Raw genomic sequence first — 24,400 nt, 5'->3', positions numbered from 1 at the left:
TGTGCATTGGACATATCCTAATTATCCATTTTTTTTGGAACCCGATGATTAATCTCGACCACTAATTTAATAAATATCAGATCGTAACTCAGTTAATTATTATGCATAATTAGTGGTTGGTTGCACGGTTTTTTAGCAAATTTTATTTAGTTATACAATATTATTTTTATTAAGATAACTAAATACATCAAAATTTGTATTTTAACTTTCTATACAAATAGTCAAATAGAGACGATATAAATTCTAAATTTATAATTTTGAATCATATCAAAATTTATGATTAACCTACATAACATAATAAAAATATTTAATCATAATATTTGTTATGATTTAATATTTCATGTATTATGGTTGAGTAGTAAATCATATCATACTGGATGATATAATAACAATAATATTAATAATAATAATAATAATAATATTGGTGTACTACTTATTTTATTTTATTTTTTAACAAACTAAAGAAAACCAACTTTTTCTTTCGAAGCCCATATTCAATTGAAACGGGGGCCCAAAATTTACCCCTGATTCACCGTTTCTTGGTCTTGGTCATGGAATCCAGAAGGCTGCAGCCGCACCACTCTGCCTGGGTCTGTTGACGGTGTAAGCCATGCTCCGTCTTGGTCGACGATCACTCGCCGCTGTCCGATATTTCTCGGCCACAGCGGTTGCGGAGGCTTCGAAAGTTCCAGTTCCATCCCCTGCTCCTGGTGCCATCACCATCGCCCCTAGGAAAAACACCGGTGCCGGAAAGGACACCTTAGGTCGAAGGCTTCTTAGCCTGGTTTACACGAAACGCTGCGCCGTTATCACCATAAAGAAATGGAAGGAGGAAGGGCACGTAGTTCGTAAGTACGAGCTTAATCGCATAGTACGAGAGCTCCGGAAGCTAAAGCGTTACAAACACGCCCTCGAGGTACTCATATCTCTCGTCTACATTACGAAATTTTTGCATCAGTTCGAATAAATCTATTTGAAGTTTTCACTGTCAATTTAGTAAGAATTATCTTGTATGTCTTTACATTATGATTGATTAAATGGTTATCAGCTTCAGATAGAAGTATATCTGACTTTTTGTAAAGAATAATAGCTTTAATTCTACTGTCGATGTGCTGGTTTTGAAAATTATTTGTATTAAGTTTTTCTTTTAACATTAATTTGAATATTCTGAAGGTTTGTGAATGGATGACTTTACAACAAGATATCAAGTTAGTAGAAGGAGATTACGCTGTTCACTTGGACTTAATTGCAAAAATTCGTGGTGTAAACAGCGCAGAGAAGTTTTTTGAAGATCTGCCGGATCAAATGAAAGGGCAGCCAACCTGTACATCTCTTCTCCATACTTACGTCCAGCATAAAGATTCTTCCAAAGCCGAAGCTTTAATGGCAAAAATGTCAGAATGTGGTTTCTTGAAATACCCTCTTCCTTTTAACCATATGATGTCACTCTACATCTCCAATGGCCAATTACAGAAGCTTCCTGGAATTCTTCAGGAGCTGAAAAAGAATACCTCACCAGATATAGTAACTTACAATCTATGGTTAACAGCATGTAACTCCCAGAATGACATCATTACTGCTGAAAAGATTATTCTTGAGCTCAAGAAGAGAAAGGTGGATCCAGATTGGGTAACATTTAGTCTTTTAACCAGTTTGTATCTTAAAAATTCACGACATGAAGACGCCTCTTTGAGTGTTAAGGAAATGGAGAAAAGGGTTTCTAAAAAGGTCCGTGTTGCTTATTCTTCAATTATCAGTCTTTATACAAGTCTTGGGAAAAAAGAAGATGTTGATCGCATATGGAGGAAGATGAAATCAACCTTTCGCAAGCTAAATGATGCAGAATATAATTGCATGATATCTTCTATGATAAAACTTAATGAGCTTAAAGAAGCAGAGAATATATATACAGAATGGGAGTCTGTATCTATAACTGGCGATTCTAGGGTTCCAAATTTGATCCTTGCAGCTTACATCAACAAAAATGAAATGAAAATGGCTGAAAACTTTTTTGAAAAAAGGATGGTTGAAAAAGGAATTGTACCTAGTTACACATCATGGGAGCTTCTTACATATGGTTATGTACATGAAAAGGAAATGGATAAAGTTTTGGAATGTTTCAAGAAAGCTATAGGGTCAGTGAAAAAGTGGGACCCGGATGAAAAGATTGTTAGAAAAGTGTATGGAATGCTTGAAGAATATGGTAATGTTGAGGGTGCTGAGCAAGTGTTGGTGACTCTTCGTGATGCTGGCTATGTGAGCACAGAGATATATAATTTGGTTCTTAAGACGTATGTGAAAGCTGGAAAAATGCCATTAATTGTAGGCGAGAGGATGAAGAAAGATAAAGTGGAATTGAATGATGAAACATATCAACTTATAAAGGTGACAAGTAAAATGTGTGTAAGTGAAGTTTCAACGCATCTTTAGTAGAAAAAAAGGTCTTGCAAATTGGCCTTTTTTTTTCCAGTCAAGTTACTAATTTGTATTGCTTAGATTATTTTCATGTAGTTGCTTTAATCCTTTGAAAGAAAGGATATGTTTGTGCTCCAAATGTGTATGCATTGAGTTACTGAGGGACTACTTTTTGGAATTTATATGGTGTTTATTATGTGAGTTTTCTGTATTGACAGCAGATTTACGTGTAATATATATTTTTTGTGAGTAGGAGTAAAACTTACTGTGAGACTTAGGTGCTGTTTGTTTTGGAAGTGGTTAAATGTTTTTTGTCTTTTTCCAAGTTTGCGGAAGAAGACGTGCACTTGCAAAACGTGTACCCGCCAGAAGGGAAAAGTGCTCAAAAAGTACTTTTGTAGAAAAACAAACGAGGCCTTAGTAAAGTTTGGAAGCGTGTTTGGTAGAATAAAATAGGTTTTATTTTCAGAGTTGCTCTAAGCATATGAAGAAATGGTAGGTGATCCAGTCCAAATGTGTATGCAATTGAGTAGATGCGATACTTATGTTGCAGTGTTTATGTGTTGGGAGCCACATGATAAACGCAAACACATATAATTTGCTTTTTGTTAATAATATATTAATATTACTAGTAAATAGTTAAGTACTAAATATAATTTAACAATCCCACCAATTGTCAACAGGATTTTTCCCCATTCGACATGATCAAAAGACTTACTGGAGAAGGCTTTACGATTGATCTAAACCAAAATGTTCAATCGCTTGAAACCATACGCAAATAACAAATATTAAAGAAACCACTTTAACCGACATGATCATCGACATAAAGGGATTATCAACTTATGAACTTATTTTTACCTAAATATGCAAACAAACTTATTCAATTTTCTTTTTTACGTACAAAAGATTGAAGGTAAATGGGCAACAAGGCAAACCTGATTAGACTTTTGATCTTTTATACTTGACAAGGGAAATCAACAAAATCATACAAATCGAGGGGTGATTGTGGGTCAAAACAAGCACAAAGAAAAAAAAACAAGCACAAAGAAAAAAAAACAAGCAAAAACTTGTGTTTCTATTGTTATAACCATAAACTTATAATATTTAATATTGTAAAGTATAAATGAGTGTGGATTTGGGATCCCATAGTTTTTGTATTTTTTTTCTTCGGTCATCAACTTGGGATTGAGATTTTCAGTTAAGGTCATGTACTCATGTTGAAAAACCAACTTATAAGCTAAGTTATCAATAAACTATTTTAAACTAGTTTATCAATAACTTATTTTATAATATGCTTTATAAACTGTAATAATTATTTTTATAATTTTACCAAACGCTAAATTACAATAAAATAGCTTATTATTTTCCAAATATGGCCTAAACCTAAGTTGGATGTTGAGTTTTCAAGTACGTATATATTTTTTTTCTACCAAGCCAAACTAGTCCAGTAAAATCCATGATTTGGTTTGGAACATTATAAACTAAACTTACCTAATTGAGCAACGTTTTACTGTTAAAACAAAAACAAACCAAATCATTATGACATAGACCTTGTATGTTAGTTATTTTGTATTGGGACCGGAGTTTGGTAATTCTATTGAACTTTGATAAACGTTCTGTGGCAAAACTATGAAAAATATAAGTACTGGACCAACAATATAAATATCACAATCATCTTAAAACCCCAATACTGTCGAAGCAAAACCCCAAGTCCCAGGTACGACCAACGTCCACAGTCCGTCCACTTCATTGTGACCCGAGCCGGATGCCGTAATCTTTATCGCCGCCGGTCTAAGCCGTCAATAGTTAATTGACGAGATATAGCTATTACTCGACTGTTTATAAGGACTAGGGTTTACCTTTCAAAGAATTTGCAAATGCAGAGCATCAACCCATGTTTTAGCGACGTTAATTCACTATCCGCTAATTACTTTTCTCTACAACGTGGATTACGCGTATCAGGTAATTTTGATAATTCCTATTTCTTAATCGACTTTTTTCATATAATCATGTTCTTGAATTTATATGAATTGTGTTGGGTAAGTGGTATGAATAGAAGACTTATCCTGAGTAGAGGCTCTGATTATGTGACAAAGATCAAATTTTTAGAATCGTAAGAACTTAGGATAATTGTCCGAGCATTTTCATCATTAAAAAATGTTGAAGATTACTCATGGGGATTTATAAAATGATGCATAAGTTCTCAGCTTTCTAGTGATTGGGAAAACTGAATATGATTAGGATTTGCTGATTTTTGCGATCAAAATAAACTGATTATTAAAATAATTCTAAAATTATCTAACTACCGAGTTTAAATCAAATTGTTATCTTATTCTTATGGGTGTAATATGTAATTCCTTTTCTCTGATGAACAGGCAGACATGCACGTAGCCTCCAGTTATGGCATGTACCATATGATAGAAAAAGATTTTCCCTCAAGACCACGAATTCAGAACTTTACAAACTACATTTTGTAAATTTAGCAAAACCTTTTCATTCAAGTGAATGCCACAATTCACCAATGTCCATATACAATCAGCCCAAAAGAAGCCATATGAGAATCCATTCAGCATCTGCAGAGTCTCTAAGCCACGAACCTATTGAGCAAACTTCTGAACACGAGTTTGAAGTTAGTTCATATAATCCTGAAAAATCACAACCAAAACCCAAATATGAAAACAGATTCCTTATTTTTGCACGTGTTGGTTCAGTCATCAATAATGCTGCTGAATCATTTTTCAAGAGTGAGATAAGAAGGAGATTATTTGTTACTGCTGCATTACTTGTGATTAGTCGTGTAGGATATTTTATTCCTCTTCCTGGTTTTGATAGAAGATTAGTACCAGAGAATTACCTTAGTTTTGTCTCGGGTTCAGTTGGTATGTTAATGACATTTTAATCATCATTATCTTTTCTTTTCATTTCTTATTATAATTTCATTGTCTGAAATGGCAGAGGAGCTTGGTGAGCTGGCACCAGAACTTAAGCTTTCCCTATTCCAACTTGGAATCAGTCCCCAAATTGCAGCATCTATTGTTATGCAGGTTGATTGTGATTGAAATTGAATTTGATTTCATATATATATTTAAGCTAATTATAGAGTGATTATGGGATCAGGTACTTTGCTATGTTCTTCCTTCATTGATCAAGCTAAGGAAAGAAGGGTTGGATGCTAATGAGAAAATAAAGGGTTATATGTATGTTTACTCACATTCTCTTAAAAATGGTTTTATACTATTATAAAAGGTTAATAATCCCATGTTTTTCTTACTTGAGTCCAGATGGTGGATGTCGCTTGGGTTTGCAATAGTAGAGGCACTGATCATTTCTTATTTTTCACTTTCGTATTCGATTTATGCAGCAAATGCAAGTCAAAGGTAATTTCTAGTATTGATTTACACACCGTGGAAGTTGCTTATTATTAATATTTTACTTGCAGATTGAAGCACATCATGTTGACAACAATTTTGTTGGTTTCTGGTGCAATGACTACAACATGGATCTGTGACAAAATATCAGACTCTGGTTTTGGTATGTGAATTTATTGTGTGTGTTGGGTTCTCAATTTTCAGGTGTTTGATATAGCATGTATGTCATGATGTAGGTCATGGATCATCTTTGCTGATATGTGTGAATATCTTGAATGGCTACATAGAGACATTACATAAAATGTTGTCTCAGCTCTCAGGTGAGTAACATCTTGTTTGTAATTGAAATGCATGAAAACTTGGTATAATATTAAATAAGTTTTGTGGTGTAGGTGGCAGTGGATGGTGGCAATATATATTTGGAGTGTCGGGTGTGTTTGTTGTTGTGACTATGTGGGCGGTTGTTGTAACTCAGGGTTGCAGAAAAATCAAGCTGCAATACTATGGCTTCAAACTTGCATCTTCCACAAGGTCATATTGTTTTTTTTTTAATACTTTGATTTGAGTAGTAGTACAAGTAAAGAATGAAGATTAGTAATTTGTGAAATATTTATGTTGTGGACAGAGAAGATTCCCCAGTTACAGAGGTGGAGCAATATATTCCATTCAATATTAATCCATCTGGAATGCAACCTGTCCTCACTACCAGCTACCTATTAGGCTTTCCTGCAATTGTTGCCAGGTTTGATCATATTTATATATGATTATAACATCTTGATTGTTATTGGATGTGTTTGATGTTTGGTTTGTTTTGTTTTGGTGGTGATTTTAATTTAAAATTTGATCCATCTCCATCAGTTGGAAGATATTGATACATACATACCCCTGTTGTTGGCAGCTTTTTTAGTTCAAGATTTTGGAGAAATGTGAGAGAGATTCTAAATCCTGAATCATCTCTTGGAGCAGCACCATGGGTGTACTATACAATCTATGCATTCTTTGTTTTCCTTTTCAACATATTTGATATTGTAAGTACTCATATTTTAGCAATGAGTATGATAGATACAAGGGTGTTTAAACATAATTGACTAATTGACTAATTGTGTTATTGTCAGGCCAACATGCCAAAGGAAATTGCAGAGTACTTGAATAAAATGGGGGCAAGGATACCAAATATAAAGCCTGGAAAGGCGACTGTTGAATATTTGACCAAGATTCAAGCTTCAACCCGTTTCTGGGGTATTCTATCTCTTCTCTCTCCACAACACAAACAAACCTTTCCAGCTAAAATTATGTTATGTGTTTTGTTGCATAGCATGATTAATTAACTGAAACTTTTTTTTGTTTGTTTTTTCAGGTGGTTTGCTGTTGAGTATATTGGCGACATCATCAACAATTCTTGATCATTATCTGCGAAAAACAAACGAAGGATTTTCGATAGGGTTTACATCTGTTCTAATCATCGTAAGTCTTTATTATATACCACTTTCAATTTTTAGCTCTTAATTCCACATCTTGTTTGTGCAAAATGGAAGACAAGACAATGAATAGACATGACATGTTGTTTGTGACTTGGTGCAGGTGGGTTCAATCATCGAACTAAAAAGATCTTATGAAGCCTACAATGTCATGCCAAGTTTAACCAAAGCCTTAAAGCGATACGGTGTATGATACACACATAGATTGATCCATATTCTACCAATCTAAACACACAAAAAGGGAAGCAGCATGCATATTGTCTTATCGACTTATTGCCTTATTGCATGATGGATGATGATGTGTTGCAACAAAGGGCTCCCCTCTGAGCAGACAATAAAAAAAAAAAACAAAGTTTCACTTCTGGGATATGAACCATTTGTGGGGGCAAACATACTCTCTGGTTATATTATATGGTGGTATATGTTTTGTTGTCCCAGAGCCTCGTCGGGTCATCAATATTATTATTATTTTTTTAAATGTTTTGGGGAAAGTTTTGATTATATGATTTTCTTGTGTATAAATGAAATTCTTGTCATAGGTATGTATGACCATTTTGGATCTACATCAATGTTTGTTTTTATTTAGGACAAATATTTCAATATCATAAAGGAAATACATAATAATGCTGGAGATTCTTATAATAAAAAACAAAATGTGCAAACATGTAATCAAATTAAATAGGTCATTCGAAAAAACTAAACGCGGTATGTGACAATTTTATAAAAATTCGACAAGGTTATGAATTCACTGAGTAGAGATGTTGTTAACCATCATCCGGATTAATGACGTCATTAACATGTATTTTGATAGGACCTAACTATTATCTTTACATATAATGATTATTATTTTATTTATTTCAACTTAATCAACAATATCAAGACATTTGATGATTTTTAGAATATAAAAATATACTTAGATTTTTGGTCATAAAAATGATTACATTTGTTATAACAATGTTTACTTATTTTTCTATTCAAATAGTTTAAATGATCATCGACGTCGTAGGTTTTTATAATTAATAAATAAATGATATATTTAAAAAAATCATGTCAGATTTAAGGTGTAGTTTAAGAGTATGTTAGATTTGTCGTTTCAAAAAAAGAAATGTTTGTCTAATTGTTAAAAAAAACAAAAATTATCTTATAAACTATTTCTTATGTCATTACCAAAAGAAGAAAACATTATATTCTTTAAAACAACCTAAAAAAATATATCTTTTTACAAGATATGATAAATAAAATGTCTCTTTTAACATTTTTTTAAATCTTAAAAGTATAACAAGTACTTTGTTATCTCATAATATATATTTTTCATTTTGGATAGTTTTGATTCAAAATTACATTTATCATTTAGTAATTATTATAAGATAATGATATAGTTAGCAAAAATGGCAAGATTATATTTTACAGATCGATTAAGAAAATAGTTGCTACCTAATAATAGTTGATAAAAATGGTGTTATGTAACTAAAAACCAGCTGATAATTTATTTGTTGAATGGAAAATGATATAAACAAAAATTCAAAATTCAGAAAAAAAAATGATTCATTATTATAAGAGAAATATGTAATACGCATGAGGGAATTTTTATAATTAATTCAAAATATGCAAACACATAATCAAATTAAATAAGTCATTTGAAGCATCATATATTATACAATTTTATGAAAATATGATAGCTTATGAATTCACTAATTAGACATGTCAGTTAATCTGGATCAATAATGTCACTAATTAGAGATGTCGTTAGCCTTGAAGTATCGCATGTTAGACACGCTTATAAAAAATACTATCTTTATATATTTTATATATAATGATTATTCTTTTATTTATATAAACTTCAATAAATAATATAATTATATTTTATGAATTTTAGAATATAGAAGATATTTAGATTTTTAGGAACAATCATGAAAATGATTACAATTGTTATTTAATGTTTTAATTATTTCATATTCAAATAGTTTAAATTATCATCAATTAAGATAGGTAATGATTTTTTATAATTAATAAACGATATATTATTTCTTTTTAAAGAACTTTATAAAATTTATAAACTCGTTTCAATGATATATTAAAAAAAAAAAGTTAGAATGCGGAATATAACCTTATTCGAAAAATGTCGTTACAAAAACTATAATTATATTATGTTGAAAATCAAAGTTGGCATCTTGATTCACGAATGTTTACCCGCCTCTTGGCTTTTTCAAAATTAGGAGCAGAGCACTGAACACGCAAGTGTCGATTTTCAGAATGCCAAATGATAGAGAACCGATGGAAGGAGGAGGTAGCTCGGAGATGGAGTTCGCCGACCTCGAAGTTGCGGCGGACTCTATCGACGCCTCTGTGATGTTTCATCTCGTTATGGACATCCTAGGGTTTGTTCTTTACATGCACCAACAGATCCCTTCGTAAGTTCCATATCAATTCTACTTTCCTTATCACAAATCAGACTTTGTTTCATTATTTCTGACATTTGATTGAGTTGCTGAACATCCGTGCTTGAATAACCTAAATATTGAGATTATATGTTAGACGTATGCCTCAGGAAGTCGAAAATTAGATCTATGTGTGAAAGGATAATGTATCGCAACTCTTATTTGGATAATTTAAGGAAGATTATCTGTTATGAGAGTAATTTGTCCCGAATTTTGTAATTGGTCGTATGGAGCTGCAACAATGTGAATATTTCTGGTTCCAGTTCCATCTCTATTTTGCAACTTTATGTTTATCATAAAGTTTGTTAATTTTGTGTGATTTCATCCCCCAATTGGGAAAAAAAATAGAGATATAGAAAGCAAAAGATGACAATAATAATCTTGTTTAAATTGTTCTCTCTCAAGCTGGAAGAAAGAAAGTGATATGTTTTAGGTATCAGCTCGTTCCTAGGACCTGTGAAAAAAGACAAAGAAAGCTGATAGTTTCTCAAGTATAAGCTTCCTGTTTATATTAGATTAAAAAGAAAAGTTAAAAAGTTAATTCTCTCTTTCTCCACTCACATCAAATAGGACTTTTGAAGCATGAAAAAACGTTCTTTTGTTTGCTTGAAGCTGTATGAAGGAAAATCAGGATGATTCTTGTTACAACTGCACTTGTTTTAATCTGTTAGTTACTATAAATTGAATCTTCAGTTCCTATTAAACTTGTAATGGTGCTCTTTTGTATGCTAGAAATGGTCAACCTTTATACCTTTTTTCTTTGCAGGATCTTACAAGATGTCAATCTTGAGTTTGATGCACTGCATACGGAGTATAAAGATCTGGTATGCTAAGCTTGCACAATTTTCTTAAAGATAATGATTTCATTTAAGAATTCCTTTTCAGGAGGTAGTTCTTGCAGAGACAGATATGAAAGCGTCTCAACGAAGAGTTCAAAATGGAAGAAAGAGAGAAGTGAAACATGGCATAAAAAGGCTCCAAAAGCTGATGAACAATATCAGTAATGCCCAAACTGCCCTCAAACTGGTCTTCAGTGAGATCCCACATGTTGAGGCTGTCATTCTGGTTCTTGGAGGTAGTCCTGCTCGACCTCAACATGTATATGAGCTCTGCTTTTCACATGGACAGGATACCCTCTCTGATGCTTGTGATTTTACCAAAACTAAAGCAGCAGAAGGGATTTCTAGAAAGGTTTGTTATCTCAGCTCCATATAATATTATATATATTCCCAGCATTCTAGGGGCTAATATAGTAATATTTCACCTATGCAACAGGCCATCAGGACACTTGTATCCAGAGGTGCTGGATCTGCTTCTTATGGAGGTATTTTTTGATCAGCTTTTGTCATAAACAAACAAAAAAAAAAAACTTTTGAGTTTCTTGGAAATGGTGAGAGTTGAAGCTTTGCCATTTTTAGGCCCTTCCAAGTTGTTCCTGTTGATCAAAGCTCATTCTTCTTTCAATGCGCCTCTGCATTTTCTACCCAAACGTGACTTTAGATACAATAAAAAGGTAATATTTCATAAAGAAGCATATTTTATACCCCTCTGCCTGTCTGTGAGATCTTTGCTGACTACACCTACAAGTATAAAATATTGCTCTTCATTTGCAGATAGTGCCTATGAGATTAAGAATCAAGTGTAGAAACCAAGATCATGAGATTCCTGCTCTAAGTTCTGACCCTCAACCTGCAGACTCTAATAATATGATGTCTTCTACTTCAAATGATTACATCTGGTAATACTCCTTTCAAATTGAAATTTATTAGTTGATTATAATTGTCTTCATTTTTGGGAGGTCAAATGAAAAAAAAATGTTTTTACTTTTTATTGTAGGTTTCAATGTCGGCATGTTATCAAGGGTTTGGTTTGCAAGACATCACCAGAAGAATGAACATTATGATTTATGATATGACAGAGGTTGATGTTGCCCACATTCTAAACAAAAGCAAACTTACTTCAAGAAACATGACATGGAACTAACAAAAGCAATCAATTCATTCAACTTCAAAACCACTGTTGTTGGGGTTGTTCTGAAGCTGAACTGAAGAACAACAGGTTTAGTATTCATCATATGTCTAAATCAGTAAATTGTAGCATGATATGATCTCCATAACCATTTGGCATCTTTGCTTATATCTTTCAAAGTGTAGACTTATTTCATGGTTAAAACAATGCATGGATATGCATAAATTGATGGCGTAATTGGTTTGCAAAATTCATTTATTTATTTTCCTTATATTCCCTCTTTAATGGATGTCATGTTTGATTAATTTTGTAAGTTGTATTAATCCAACCAATACTAGGGAAGTTATAGTGTTGTGTTTGTGGATCAAAATGATGTTTGTTTATTAAACATGGATATGTCTTTAAAAAAGGGAAAATAGCAGGAAATCACAATTTACTTTAATCATTTTACCTATACAAACAATGTACTTTACTTTTTACCATAATAGCAATATGTGAATTAGTTCTTTACTATGATAATACTAATGTACTTACTGATAAGAGCATTATGTACCAAATAAAGTATATTGCACACTTATTGGTAGTGAAATGTAACTAGGTTGTTATTATGGGTAAAAAATAAAAGTACTTTGTTATTTGAGAAAAAGAAAAAGATCTTTCTTTTATTGGTTTGTATAAAGAGACATTCTCATGAACCAATTACCTCACCATGTCAATTAAAAAGATAGTATTTGGACATGTTTATTGTTCAAAGTTGTAATAATAAGCTGTTTGAGTGTTAAATAAATTTTTGTTTAAGAAAATAACATATAAAATTACCAAAAATGACATTGTTGTGATAAAAAAATGAGGTTTCCTCGTAAAATTAGGGGAAAATGACTCTTGAGGGTAATTAACTTTTGCGTTTGTACTCATTTGGTCTTTTTTTTTTTTTTTTTTTTTTTTTTTTTTTTTGTATTCAATATACCATCGAACTTGTTGTTGGTGTTTACTATAACCCTTTTGACCGACATTTGACCTGTGATAGCTGGTCAAAGGGTTATGATGAGCACAAACAACAAGTTCGATGGTATATTGAGTACAAAAAAAAGGAAAGGGACCAAATGAGAACAAACGCAACAGTTGGTTACTCTCCTGATTCATTTTCTCTTTACTCATTTACAGCAAATCCCACGTCATCTCCTACTGAAACTAATGACTATGAGATTCATTATTGCTTCTCTTCAAAACATAACTCACGAAAGAACATTATTCATGCATGTACAACTTTGTAATGCACTTGAATATTTATTAGGGGAATCTTGACTAAGCAGACGCATTTCATGACTACATTTACATTTGCAATCAAATGATTTATTGTATCATGGATTCTAGACAAGTCTACAAACGAGTGGAATCACAAGTGCTGTGATTTTTGAGTTTACTTAACTTTAAGATACAACATCAATATGTACAATATAATGCTGCTTTTGTAGACACATCACCATAATATTCTACATATTGATGTTGTATCTTATCCCATGAGTTCGATCTTAAAGTTAAGTAAACTCAAAAATCACAGCACTTGTGATTTCACTCGTTTGTAGACTTGTCTAGAATCCATGATACGATAAATCATTTGATTGCAAATGTAAATGTAGTCATGAAATGCGTCTGCTTAGTCAAGATTCCCCTAATAAATATTCAAGTGCATTACAAAGTTGTACATGTATGAATAATGTCCTTTCGTAGGTTATGTTTTGAAGATAAGCAAGAATGAATCTCATAAAATCATTAATATCAGTAGGAGATGATGTAAGATTTGTTGTAAATGAGTAAAGGGAAAATGAATCAGGAGGGTAACCAATTGTTGCGTTTGTTCTCATTTGGTCCCTTTTTTTTGTACTCAATATACCAGCGAACTTGTTGTTTGTGTTTACCATAACCCTTTGACCGGCTATCACAGGTCAAAAGCCGGTCAAAAGGGCTATGGTAAACACCAACAACAAATTTGATGGTATATTGAATACAAAAAAAAGGGACCAAATGAGTACAAACGCAAAAGTTAATTACCCTCAAGAGTCATTTTCCCTAAAATTAGTGTAAACCCCTCTCAAATTAGGTTAAAAATATGTGAATGATAATTTTATTTACCATTTGATAGACAATTATGTGAATGCTTAACAAATTCTGGCTATGCATGAAAATCATAGATAAAAATAATAATCTTGTTAGAAGATGAGAATATAGGGATTAATTAGTTCAAAAAATGTAAATAATATTTCATTATACTAGTATTTGACTATCATATTTGTAAGAAAATAATTTTTTGATACCACACCCTTCCCAAACACAATCTAAAGCTTTGTTTGCTAAGTAATACATTACATACATTTATATTGTATTTTATATAAAATAGACCGAATCGATATTAATGTGACAAAATACAACATTTTATTTGAACTGACTTTCTCATCCTCCTATTTTAAAATGCCTTAAAAGATTTGTTTAGTCTCATCCAACTATTAATGTCTATGAAACAACTAATAAACATAGTCTAAAAAATAAATATTAAGTGTACAAAAATTAGAAAACATAATTTCAACCAATTTATTTGCATCTAGTGTCGTATCTAATTTCTAAAAGAATATATATATATATATATATATATATATATATATATATATATATATATATATAAAAGGTTAGGTTCTTTTGTTTTCACTATTTATTGTGTGTATGTAAGATTGATTCTGGACCAATTATTTTAGTTATTTTAAGAAAATAATTAATGCATATTAAATTTTGAAAATATAATAAGTATTAATTACATCTTTAGCATTTAATATGCATTAATTATTTTCTTAAAATAACTAAAATGATTGGTTCAGAATCAATCATACATGTACATAATAGATAATGAAAACATTGGAACCTAACTCTCTCTCTCTCTCTCTATATATATATATATATATATATATATATATATAAAGTGAATTTCTTGATTTTTCCTCTAAAAATAATACTATTATTTTTCCACAATATTTTCACAAAAGATGTAAAAATTCGCAACCTTTTTTTCCCAAAAAGAACACCATGCGCTCAAACTATAAAAATTTACGCTTGCGGCTTCTCTTTCATTATCCCCTGGCGCCGTCAGACATTCTCAGTCCGTCGCCATTTCCGGCAATCTTCGTTTTCTCTCGCAGATCGCACTCTCAAACAGTCACAATAGAATCATTATCATATCAAAGAACGCTAGTGTGAATATACGGGGAAGATGAAGTTCCAAATCGAAGATGTAACAGTCTACTTCCCCTACGATCACATATATCCCGAACAGTACTCCTACATGATCGAGCTCAAACGAGCCCTAGACGCCAAAGGCCATTGCCTCCTTGAAATGCCCACCGGTACCGGAAAAACCATCGCCCTTCTCTCATTGATCACCAGCTACACTCTTTCTAAACCATCTAATCCCGTTAAACTACTCTACTGTACTCGCACGGTGCACGAAATGGAAAAAACCCTAGCCGAGCTCAAGCTCCTTCACAAGTACCAGCTCGAGAATATCGGTCCTTCTGCTCGGATGCTTGCCCTTGGGCTTTCGTCGAGAAAGAATTTGTGTATAAATCCCGATGTGGTTTCTGCGGAGAATCGGGATTCCGTTGATGCGGGATGTCGGAAACTTACTGCTAGTTGGGTTAGGGCGCTTGCTATTGAAAACCCTAATATTCCAACTTGTTCGTTCTTTGAGACCTACGAGAAGGCTGGCTCTGATGCTGTTTTGCCTCCTGGAGTGTATACGTTACAGGTTTGTAGTTTTTTTTCATAAGAGATACAGGCATTTTCATAGTCCTGTGTGTCACTTATGTACTGAAATTGGAATAACTAAGCTAGTAATTTGCTAAGATTAAACATTGAATTACCTTTAACACATGAATGCACTGCAATGACGATATCTTAACCTTGGTGTGATTTGAGGATGTTATGATGATGATTTAAACTGGTGGCAGGATCTGAGGATGTTTGGGAAGGAGAAAGGGTGGTGCCCATACTTTCTAGCCCGCCACATGATCCAATTTGCAAATGTGGTGGTTTATAGCTACCAATACTTGCTTGATCCGAAAGTAGCTGGCTTCATATCAAAGGAGATGCAAAGAGAGTCTGTAGTCGTGTTTGATGAGGCTCACAATATTGATAATGTCTGCATTGAAGCCCTAAGTGTGAGTGTACGCAAACAAACACTTGAAGGGGCGACTAGAAACCTTAATAAAATGTCTCAAGAGATCGAAAGGTAATCCTTTTATTACTTTCAAATCATTTAGGCAGCTCTCATTGATAATTGTTTTGTTTGATAATCTTTATTTTAACTTTGTTCAACTTGGTAGGAAGGTTTAAGGCCACTGATGCTGGTAGGCTGCGTGCTGAATACAACCGACTTGTTGATGGTTTAGCACAAAGAGGGAACTTACCCCGTATGTAAACACCAACTTTTTTTCATTATATATATATATATATATATATATATATATATATATATATATATATATATATATATATATATATATATATTTTTTACATAAAAAAATCTTGAGCTTTACAGTTGGTGACACGTGGCTTGCAAATCCTGCATTGCCTGATGATATCCTGAAGGAGGCAGTGCCTGGAAATATAAGGAGAGCAGAGCATTTCTTGTCTGTTTTGCGCAGATTAGTGCAGTATTTGAAAGGGCGTTTGGATACTGACAATGTTGAAAAGGAGGGCCCACTTACATTTGTTAATGCTGTGAATTCACATGTTGGGATTGACCAAAAAATGCTCAAGTTTTGCTACGATCGTCTGCATTCGCTTATGCTGACTTTGGAAATAACTGATACGGATGAGTTTCTGCACATTCAAACAATTTGCGACTTTGCAACACTTGTGGGGACATACACCAGAGGGTTTTCAATCATAATTGAACCTTATGATGAGAGAATGCCCCATATTCCTGATCCAGTTTTGCAGGTATTTATACAAGTTTCCAACATCAGGAAATCAAATCTGTTACATCATAGTTTTTAATTTTTTCAGCTTAGCTGCCATGATGCTTCTCTTGCAATAAAGCCGGTGTTTGAGAGATTTCAATCGGTTGTGATCACATCTGGAACACTAAGCCCCATTGATCTGTATCCTCGGCTTCTTAATTTCAATCCAGTGGTTAGTAGGAGTTTTACCATGTCTTTGACAAGGGATTGCATATGCCCCATGGTTCTCACACGTGGAAGGTAAACTGATTGACAAATGTGTGTATTGTATTTATTTTGATTGAGATCTCAGTTGTTTATTACTTTTGTTGACTTGTGAACGACAGCGATCAGCTTCCAGTTAGCACAAAATTTGATTTGAGAAGTGACCCTGGAGTGGAAAGAAATTACGGAAGGCTTTTATTGGAGATGGTGTCAGTGGTTCCTGATGGAATTGTTTGTTTCTTTGTGAGTTACTCGTATATGGATGCCATTGTCAACAGTTGGAATGAAACAGGGATCTTGAAGGTACAAAACAAAACCCTCTTCTCCTTCAGTTATTGGTATTATTTGAAATTTGAAATTAATTTTGTTATGGTCCAGGAAATAATGCAACGTAAACTGGTGTTCATTGAGACACAAGATGTGGTTGAAACTACTTTAGCACTGGACAATTATCGTAAAGCCTGTGATTGCGGGAGAGGTGCTGTGTTTTTCTCTGTTGCTAGGTAACTGATAGACCCTTGTTGAATCTATCGTATACTAACAGATTCACAGCAACAAAACACTCAATAACACTATAAAAAAATCAGGATAGAATTCCCATTGATAATCAAACTATGAACTGATAAGAATAAGATAGATCAGGGAGGGTTTTCCCTCCCATTCATTCGAGAGGAATGGACTCTCCATGAAGAACAAAGTTCTTAACAATATAATTTCTTAGCTCCCTCATTCTACCTTCTAACTACTACTAAAGAAAAGGACAAAAGGGAACAACATAACAGCTTAGCGAGGTGATATCCCCACTAACGTTGTTTTCCACCTATGATTGGCTCTAGTGTAGACTCACTAATAGGAAAATAAATAGATAAAAGACAGAAATACCCCTATGCTATATAAACCAGTAAAGTTGGGGCTTATCAACAACAGCATTCTACCTACATTACATTATTATTAACTAGTACTATTAAGGAGGAATCATACATCATACTTAAGTTTGTTCAATCTACCTAGTTAATAGTTATAGCATTGCAGTTTGAATCCATGTATGATTATTTGTATCGACAATGTTGTGTTGCAGGGGAAAAGTTGCAGAAGGTATAGACTTTGACCGACATTATGGGAGACTTGTAATCATGTTTGGCATTCCTTTCCAGTACACATTAAGCAGGTGAGTGAGTAATCAAGATTAACTGAGGGGCTATGCTATAGTTATACCCTATAGAATACATATACATATACATGGCTGTATCATGTATCTTTTTGACTTAATAAGCCAAGAAACCTATTAAGACACGACACCAACCCTTTCCCAACATTCAAGTCAATGAATCTTGTGAAAATTTGTTTGTTGCATTTTATCAAAGGTAAAATGATCATTTAAACGGTTTATTCAATCTAGAAAAGAAATATGCTCTAATAATAGAAACAAATGAAAGTAGGATATGCTATAATAAATGAAAGTGTGTTTGTAAATAAAAGGTGGGGGATTCTGATTGATATATATATATATATATATATATATATATATATATATATATATATATATATATATATATATATATATATCATATTATTTGGTTGCAGGATATTACTTGCTCGGTTGGAGTACCTGCGAGAGACTTTTCAGATAAAAGAAGGGGACTTTTTGACTTTCGATGCATTGGTACCTTTTTTTTTTTTTTTGATGAATCTTGAATTGTTTGTAAGGAATATATATATATATATATATATATATATATATATATATTCATTCTAAATCTAAACAGAGACAAGCTGCTCAATGTGTGGGACGAGTTATCCGTTCAAAGGCAGATTATGGAATGATGATATTTGCTGACAAGAGGTGGTTCCCTCCCTTGTTTTTTATAGTTAGTTATTTATATTTATTTCTTCCATGTTTTTTGATTTCATATATATATATATATATATATATATATATATATATATATATATGTATGTAAAAAAATGTAGATATACCCGACATGACAAGCGGTCAAAATTGCCTGGGTGGATTCTGTCTCATCTGCGTGATGCCCACCTCAACTTGAGTACAGATATGGCTGTCCATATAGCAAGAGAGGTACACACACACACACACATCTTGTAGTTGCAGTTGATTTATTTGTTACACAGAACATAACATAACAGTACTTGCATTGGACTTGGATTGATATCAGTGAGACAAAAAATGCAATTGTTTGTCTCGCCCAAAAAGACACACACACACACACGAATGCCCTCCCCTCCTCCTTTGAAGTTATGGTGGGTGTACTCCATTAAAGTTGTATTTTAAATGCAGTTTTTGAGGAAAATGGCACAGCCTTATGATAAAACGGGTGGTAGTGGAAAGAAAACACTCCTCTCACAACAAGACTTGGAAAAGATGAATGCTACTGAAGGGATCATGTTCTGACTCTGACTGTAACTAACTGCAAAAACAATAAAGTTTTGCCCCCTTTATTGCCATCCGCTTTTCAAAGTCTCATTTTCTGTCTTTGTTGCTAATTTATTATTATTATTATTATTATTATTATTATTATTATTATGGATATGGATGGACTTCTCTTACATTTTTTGCTTTATCTAGTATTACTATCTACAATTTCTTCAACACAACTCAACTCACCTCACATTAAGTTTTTTCAAGATTCCTAATAAACCAAATTGCAAGGAAAAATATACACTCGCTTCTAATTTATGATTTATACTATACTCTTTCAAAATCATCATCTTAAGATCCACTCTTCTTGGTCCCTAGTGCTTCCATTTATTAAGGCTTCATTTCAACTTAAATTCTAAACTAAAATATGGACACTAAACATTATGAAATTTTTTACAGTATCATTCCTAATCCTAGACCATTTAACCTTTCTTGATATTGCTCCCCCATATGTTGTTGGTAACTTTAAAAAACTGTATCCATGAATCATGATACCCTGGTGACTTGCTATAGCATTTTCACATGTTACATGACCTTTTTTTACAATTTTTTTTTTTTAATTATGAATTTAGTCCCTAACTTTTTTTTAAAAGTTGATTTTTACATATTCAACCTTAAACATTCTTATATACACGTGCCCAATTGAGAAGGGCAATGTGAGTCTGGGACTTTGGATACAAGTGAAGTGAAGTGCGCTCGTTATGATTTAGGGTAATTCTGTTCCATCGTATTCAATAAGTCCCATCTTATTTATCCTGTGCATGGGAAAATTCTTTGGTGCACGATATATCTATATCCTCTTATCATCATTATCATTTATGCTTTTCTTCCTCTCATGTCTTCATAATCTAAGCCATGACTCCAACAACATAAAATGCAAGTCCGATTGATAGATAAGACATGTCAATTACCTATTAAGTTACTGTACATTATAATCAGTAGTAGATTAATATTAAAAATCTAGCTTCATTGGGATGGGTGAGAAACCATACACTCTTCACAAACCATAAATATAAATGTTCTTGTCTCTCTGTGTGTGTAAGCCTCATCCCAATTCCTACACAAACTACTCTTCTAGGTCGAGTTAATGTGTTCTACATGCCTTCTATGGAGCCATAGGGTTTCCAGAAGCATTAACAAACTTGTAAAAAAACCCTGTAAAGCCGAAAACGGTTTATTAAAACAAGGTAAAAAAAAAAAAAACTTATAAACATAAAGTCGTAAAAGCAACTTATGAAAAAATATGTAAAATCTGATTTAAGGAAAAACATGTAAAAATGGATTTGGCAAAATGAAATTATAAAAAAAAAAAAGTTGGCTGAATGAGAGAGGTAATTAGGTAAACTGTAAATCTGTTGTATCAGTTCACTACTTTACACATGTTCAGATTTTTGCACTTGTTTACGTTGTTTTGGGATGATTACAAGTCATGTTTTATTTTTTCCATGTGTAATGGTAATTTAAGAAATGGGGTGATTATAAGTCCAGCTCCAGCATGGCTAGGCTAGTCTAGATATAATGGTATGAATCAGCCATTGTGACTACTTAGTTTGTGGTGCTTATTGGCTTATGACATTTCAACCATGATGGGTGTGCCAAGTGCACTCATGGGACTATCTTATCCCTAGTTGAATATTTATTCAAGTAAGGGTTTGTGGTGCAAATTAATGTTGTGTCAAACCCTAAAAGGAATGTAGACTTTTGCACTTACCTATGTTCCATTCCATATCTCTCAAGAAATGGCCTTCTATATATATATATATATATATATATATATATATATATATATATATATATATATATATATATATATATATATATATATATATATATATATATATATATATATATATATATATCAAAAGAAATGAAACCCAACCAAGAGAAAGGGAGTAAAAGAGTTATGAGCACCAAAATAGACATTTCCATCAGAAATGAAACTTCTCCTACTCCTAGCCACACAAAGCAAAAGAAAGCTTGTTTCTTTTCAACTCTGTTTTCTCCTATACTACCCACAATATGTGAACATGACATAAAAAAACTCATTCACAGCTTCAAGGTTGGATTTGCCTTGGTCTTGGTTTCACTTCTGTATATCCTTGATCCACTATTTGAGCAAGTTGGGGAAAATGCAATGTGGGCTATCATGACTATTGAAGTTATCTTTGACTTCTTTGCAGGTTTGTTATAATGGAATTATTCTACAACTATATATTAATTTTAGAATTTAGTTTGATCAATACATATAATCCCAGGTGCCACATTAAGCAAAGGGTTACTTCGTGGAATTGGAACTCTACTTGGTGGTGGACTTGGGTGTTTGGCATCAACTTTGGCAAGTGATCTGGGAAAGATAGAATACACTATAGTTGTTGGCACTTTAATATTTGTTTTTGGCAAGTATTTTCCAAAACTTGTTGAATAAATATTCATCTACTTCCGATATTTGTCTGATCTATGTCATGAAGTATGTTAATGAATGAAAGATATTGTATAATGAATGGATTATAGGTGCCATGGCAACATACTGTCGACTTATTCCAAGCATAAACAAGAGATATGATTATGGGGTTACAATCTTTATCCTTACCTTTAACCTTGTAGCAGCATCAAGCTTGCATGGTGATGATCAAGTCATGGAATTAGCCCACCATCGTCTTTCAGCAGTTGCCATGGGTTTTGCTGTCTGTATATTCATCGGTTTACTTGTATTTCCCATGTGGGCTACTGATGAACTTCATCAACTCACCTCCTCCAAATTTAAACAACTAGCTTCCTGCATTGAAGGTACTTGCATGTTGATGTTATACCCCATACATAACACTCTTTTACTTATCATTGATGAATTCTAGAATGCATGGAAGCATTCTTGGTAGTTGATGAAAAGGAAAGTCGCCCAATCATTCATGTCAGCAGTTGCAACTCAGTTTTGCACTCGAACTCAAGTGATGAATCACTGGTGATATCTCTTATCCATATCAAACTTAAATACCATGCACCAAATATCAAGTTTTTAATTAAGTTGTTACGACAAGTCTTAAACTCTCTTGTAAAATTCATAAACTAACCAAAATCCAAGACCCGGTATTGAAATTCCATATAAGTTTCAGGTGAATTTTGCAAGGTGGGAACCTACACATGGAAGATTTTGGTTTTGTAATCCTTGGGAGAAACATCAACAGATAACAGAATTGCTGAGGGAGCTTGCTTCTAACATTCTGTCACTTCAAGGGTGTCTTAAATCTGCATTACAGGTCCACAGTATTATCTACCAGGATCTGCTTTATGAATTATGACCAATGCAACAAATAAAGATAAAATCAGAGCACAAAAAGGTATTAAAATCACTCATTTCTCTACACAGCCCTCATCAATGCTGCTAGAAGTAATCAAAGAGCCATGCAAAAATGTTGGGCTGTTGCTTGGACTTACCATGCGAGAGCTAGGGGAAAACATCATGAACAAGAAAAGGAGCAATTTAGAGGTCTTCATAATGCCAGAATTGCAATCCATTAAACTAGACTTGATCCTGCTTTCTACTTCAAAGCTAGGAGCAATTGAAAACGTTGAAGATCTTGCGATAGCAAATTTCTTGTTTCTGGTAATGGAGATGGTCGATAAAGTGGAACTCCTAGCTAAAGAAGTCGAAGCACTTGGAAAGGTTGCTGGTTTTCAAACAAAATAGCTTATAAAGACTGTACTTGAATTAATAATCAGATCGGAGCTCAGTGATCGTGTATCCGGTATGAGCAATATCCCCTTAATTATAGATTAACCGATTCGCATCCATAGTAACCTGTAACTATGTTCGGTGTAATTTTATCAAATTCATGGATTTCCACCGAATTCTCCTGAGCTGTTTGATTGGACTAGTAATTTTACTTTTCGTTTGTGTAATAATGACGCCTCGCCCTTTATAAATCAGGAAAACGAACGTCAAAACATTATTAGGTCATCCGGACCCACCGCATCCTAGTGTTGTCACATCAACACCACAATCTTCTTCCACTAACATGAGATATCTACCACTCACACACCACTCTACATCATTATTTTTATTTATTTTTAATTCAAAAATACAATAAAGTTGCATATTTTATAATTAAAAAACATTTATTTTTTTAAACTAGTGTTTCATTAATTATAAAAATAAAATTACAACTTCAAACTACATTACTTAGTTAATTTAGAAAAAAAATTACATTAATGAAAAAAACAAAGAAACATACATATAAAAAACCTAATCGTCGTTCATGCTATGTTGGTACAAATGTTCTGCGACATCTTGTAACGACCCGTTTCCGGTATGTTAATTCCTTGGTAATTGTTGTAAGTTTTGCAAGAGGAACTCGGCGAGTTCATAGCCTGACTCGCCGAGTAGGGTCGCGGCTGCGAGCTCGCGTGAGCCGGGGACTCGGCGAGTCCATATCCTGGACTCGGCGAGTCCATCCGTCTGGGTGAAACCCTAAATCCCCGGGTTGCCCACTATTTAAACCACCTTATAGCCCCATTCTCGCCTCCCTCACCCTGAGAACACAGTGAGAAAACCCTAATCCTCCCTTGAGAGCTTATAAGTGATTTGGTGCCATTTTGTGAAGGTGTGAAGAAGGAGAAGAAGAAAGAAGCAAGGAAACGAGTTGTAGTGCAAAGATCCAAGGGCAAATCTGAGTTTATTGAGGTATTTTCGGAGTTCCCTTCTTGTTATATGCTTTAAACTTCCATTAGAGCTCTTCTAAGAGCTATTTGATGTTTGTTCCAAGCCTTATGTTTGCATGAATGTCTTAATAAGTCGAAATACCTTTGGATCTGGATGTTGGGGTGTTGTAGAGCCCAGATCTACTGTCTTTTTGGAGTTACTTTGCATATTAATCATAGATCTACCCATTTTATGCATCTTTTAGCCTTATTTCCCTTATTCATGAGGTTGTGCACGTAAAGTTGGAAACTTTACGTGGTAAATCAGCTTATTGGACTCAGATCTATCAATTGTATGTGTTGGATTCAAACAAAATCGAGTAAAAATCAGTTGCATGGCAGCAACTCGGCGAGTCGGGAAGAACGACTCGGCGAGTTGGGTCGC

General features: G+C 33.3%; 5 protein-coding genes and 1 long non-coding RNA gene across 7 annotated transcripts; 5 read left to right on the top strand and 1 right to left on the bottom strand.

Moving 5' to 3' along the window:
- Positions 1-527: 527 nt before the first annotated feature.
- LOC145074354 (Pentatricopeptide repeat (PPR) superfamily protein) lies at positions 528-2,635 on the top strand. The gene is made up of 2 exons (XM_079020745.1): positions 528-916; positions 1,174-2,635. The coding sequence occupies exons 1-2, from the start codon at positions 611-613 to the stop codon at positions 2,428-2,430; spliced, it is 1,563 nt and encodes a 520-aa protein (XP_078876871.1). The 5' UTR covers positions 528-610; the 3' UTR covers positions 2,431-2,635.
- A 1,471-nt stretch (positions 2,636-4,106) lies between these two features.
- LOC145074633 (preprotein translocase subunit SCY2, chloroplastic-like) lies at positions 4,107-7,824 on the top strand. Its single transcript, XM_079020978.1, has 13 exons — positions 4,107-4,377; positions 4,791-5,294; positions 5,371-5,459; positions 5,533-5,612; positions 5,697-5,792; positions 5,855-5,946; positions 6,020-6,103; positions 6,176-6,314; positions 6,409-6,525; positions 6,682-6,811; positions 6,899-7,022; positions 7,141-7,247; positions 7,365-7,824. The coding sequence occupies exons 1-13, from the start codon at positions 4,293-4,295 to the stop codon at positions 7,452-7,454; spliced, it is 1,737 nt and encodes a 578-aa protein (XP_078877104.1). The 5' UTR covers positions 4,107-4,292; the 3' UTR covers positions 7,455-7,824.
- A 1,593-nt stretch (positions 7,825-9,417) lies between these two features.
- On the top strand, positions 9,418-11,938 carry LOC145073630 (non-structural protein). The gene is made up of 7 exons (XM_079020161.1): positions 9,418-9,672; positions 10,466-10,523; positions 10,585-10,890; positions 10,975-11,023; positions 11,118-11,212; positions 11,313-11,437; positions 11,536-11,938. The coding sequence occupies exons 1-7, from the start codon at positions 9,515-9,517 to the stop codon at positions 11,591-11,593; spliced, it is 849 nt and encodes a 282-aa protein (XP_078876287.1). The 5' UTR covers positions 9,418-9,514; the 3' UTR covers positions 11,594-11,938.
- A 2,816-nt stretch (positions 11,939-14,754) lies between these two features.
- UVH6 (RAD3-like DNA-binding helicase protein) lies at positions 14,755-19,462 on the top strand. Its single transcript, XM_079022822.1, has 12 exons — positions 14,755-15,460; positions 15,663-15,943; positions 16,042-16,124; positions 16,253-16,656; positions 16,723-16,916; positions 17,003-17,183; positions 17,259-17,383; positions 17,959-18,048; positions 18,465-18,543; positions 18,647-18,723; positions 18,852-18,960; positions 19,180-19,462. The coding sequence occupies exons 1-12, from the start codon at positions 14,927-14,929 to the stop codon at positions 19,291-19,293; spliced, it is 2,271 nt and encodes a 756-aa protein (XP_078878948.1). The 5' UTR covers positions 14,755-14,926; the 3' UTR covers positions 19,294-19,462.
- Positions 19,463-20,289: 827 nt separating this feature from the next.
- LOC145077044 (uncharacterized) lies at positions 20,290-22,012 on the bottom strand. The gene is made up of 2 exons (XR_013692919.1): positions 21,911-22,012; positions 20,290-20,475 (listed from the first exon to the last, which is right to left on the bottom strand). It is a non-coding gene; the product is annotated as an uncharacterized LOC145077044 (long non-coding RNA).
- Positions 21,189-23,175, top strand: LOC145077043 (aluminum-activated malate transporter 13-like). Of its 2 annotated transcripts, none has more exons than XM_079022824.1 (6): positions 21,189-21,500; positions 21,576-21,716; positions 21,832-22,107; positions 22,173-22,279; positions 22,431-22,574; positions 22,685-23,175. In XM_079022824.1, the coding sequence occupies exons 1-6, from the start codon at positions 21,224-21,226 to the stop codon at positions 23,003-23,005; spliced, it is 1,266 nt and encodes a 421-aa protein (XP_078878950.1). In that variant the 5' UTR covers positions 21,189-21,223; the 3' UTR covers positions 23,006-23,175. The 2 variants fall into 2 exon arrangements, with proteins under 2 accessions (XP_078878950.1, XP_078878949.1); XM_079022823.1 differs by having other exon boundaries at positions 22,425-22,574.
- Positions 23,176-24,400: the final 1,225 nt, after the last annotated feature.

Source organism: Lactuca serriola, chromosome 9 (assembly GCF_051521515.1).
Source record: "Lactuca serriola cultivar US96UC23 chromosome 9, Lser_US96UC23_V15, whole genome shotgun sequence".
Lineage (NCBI taxonomy): Eukaryota > Viridiplantae > Streptophyta > Magnoliopsida > Asterales > Asteraceae > Lactuca > Lactuca serriola.
The sequence above is the reverse complement of the archived record's forward strand: the minus strand, read 5'-3'. Positions and strand labels throughout refer to the sequence as shown.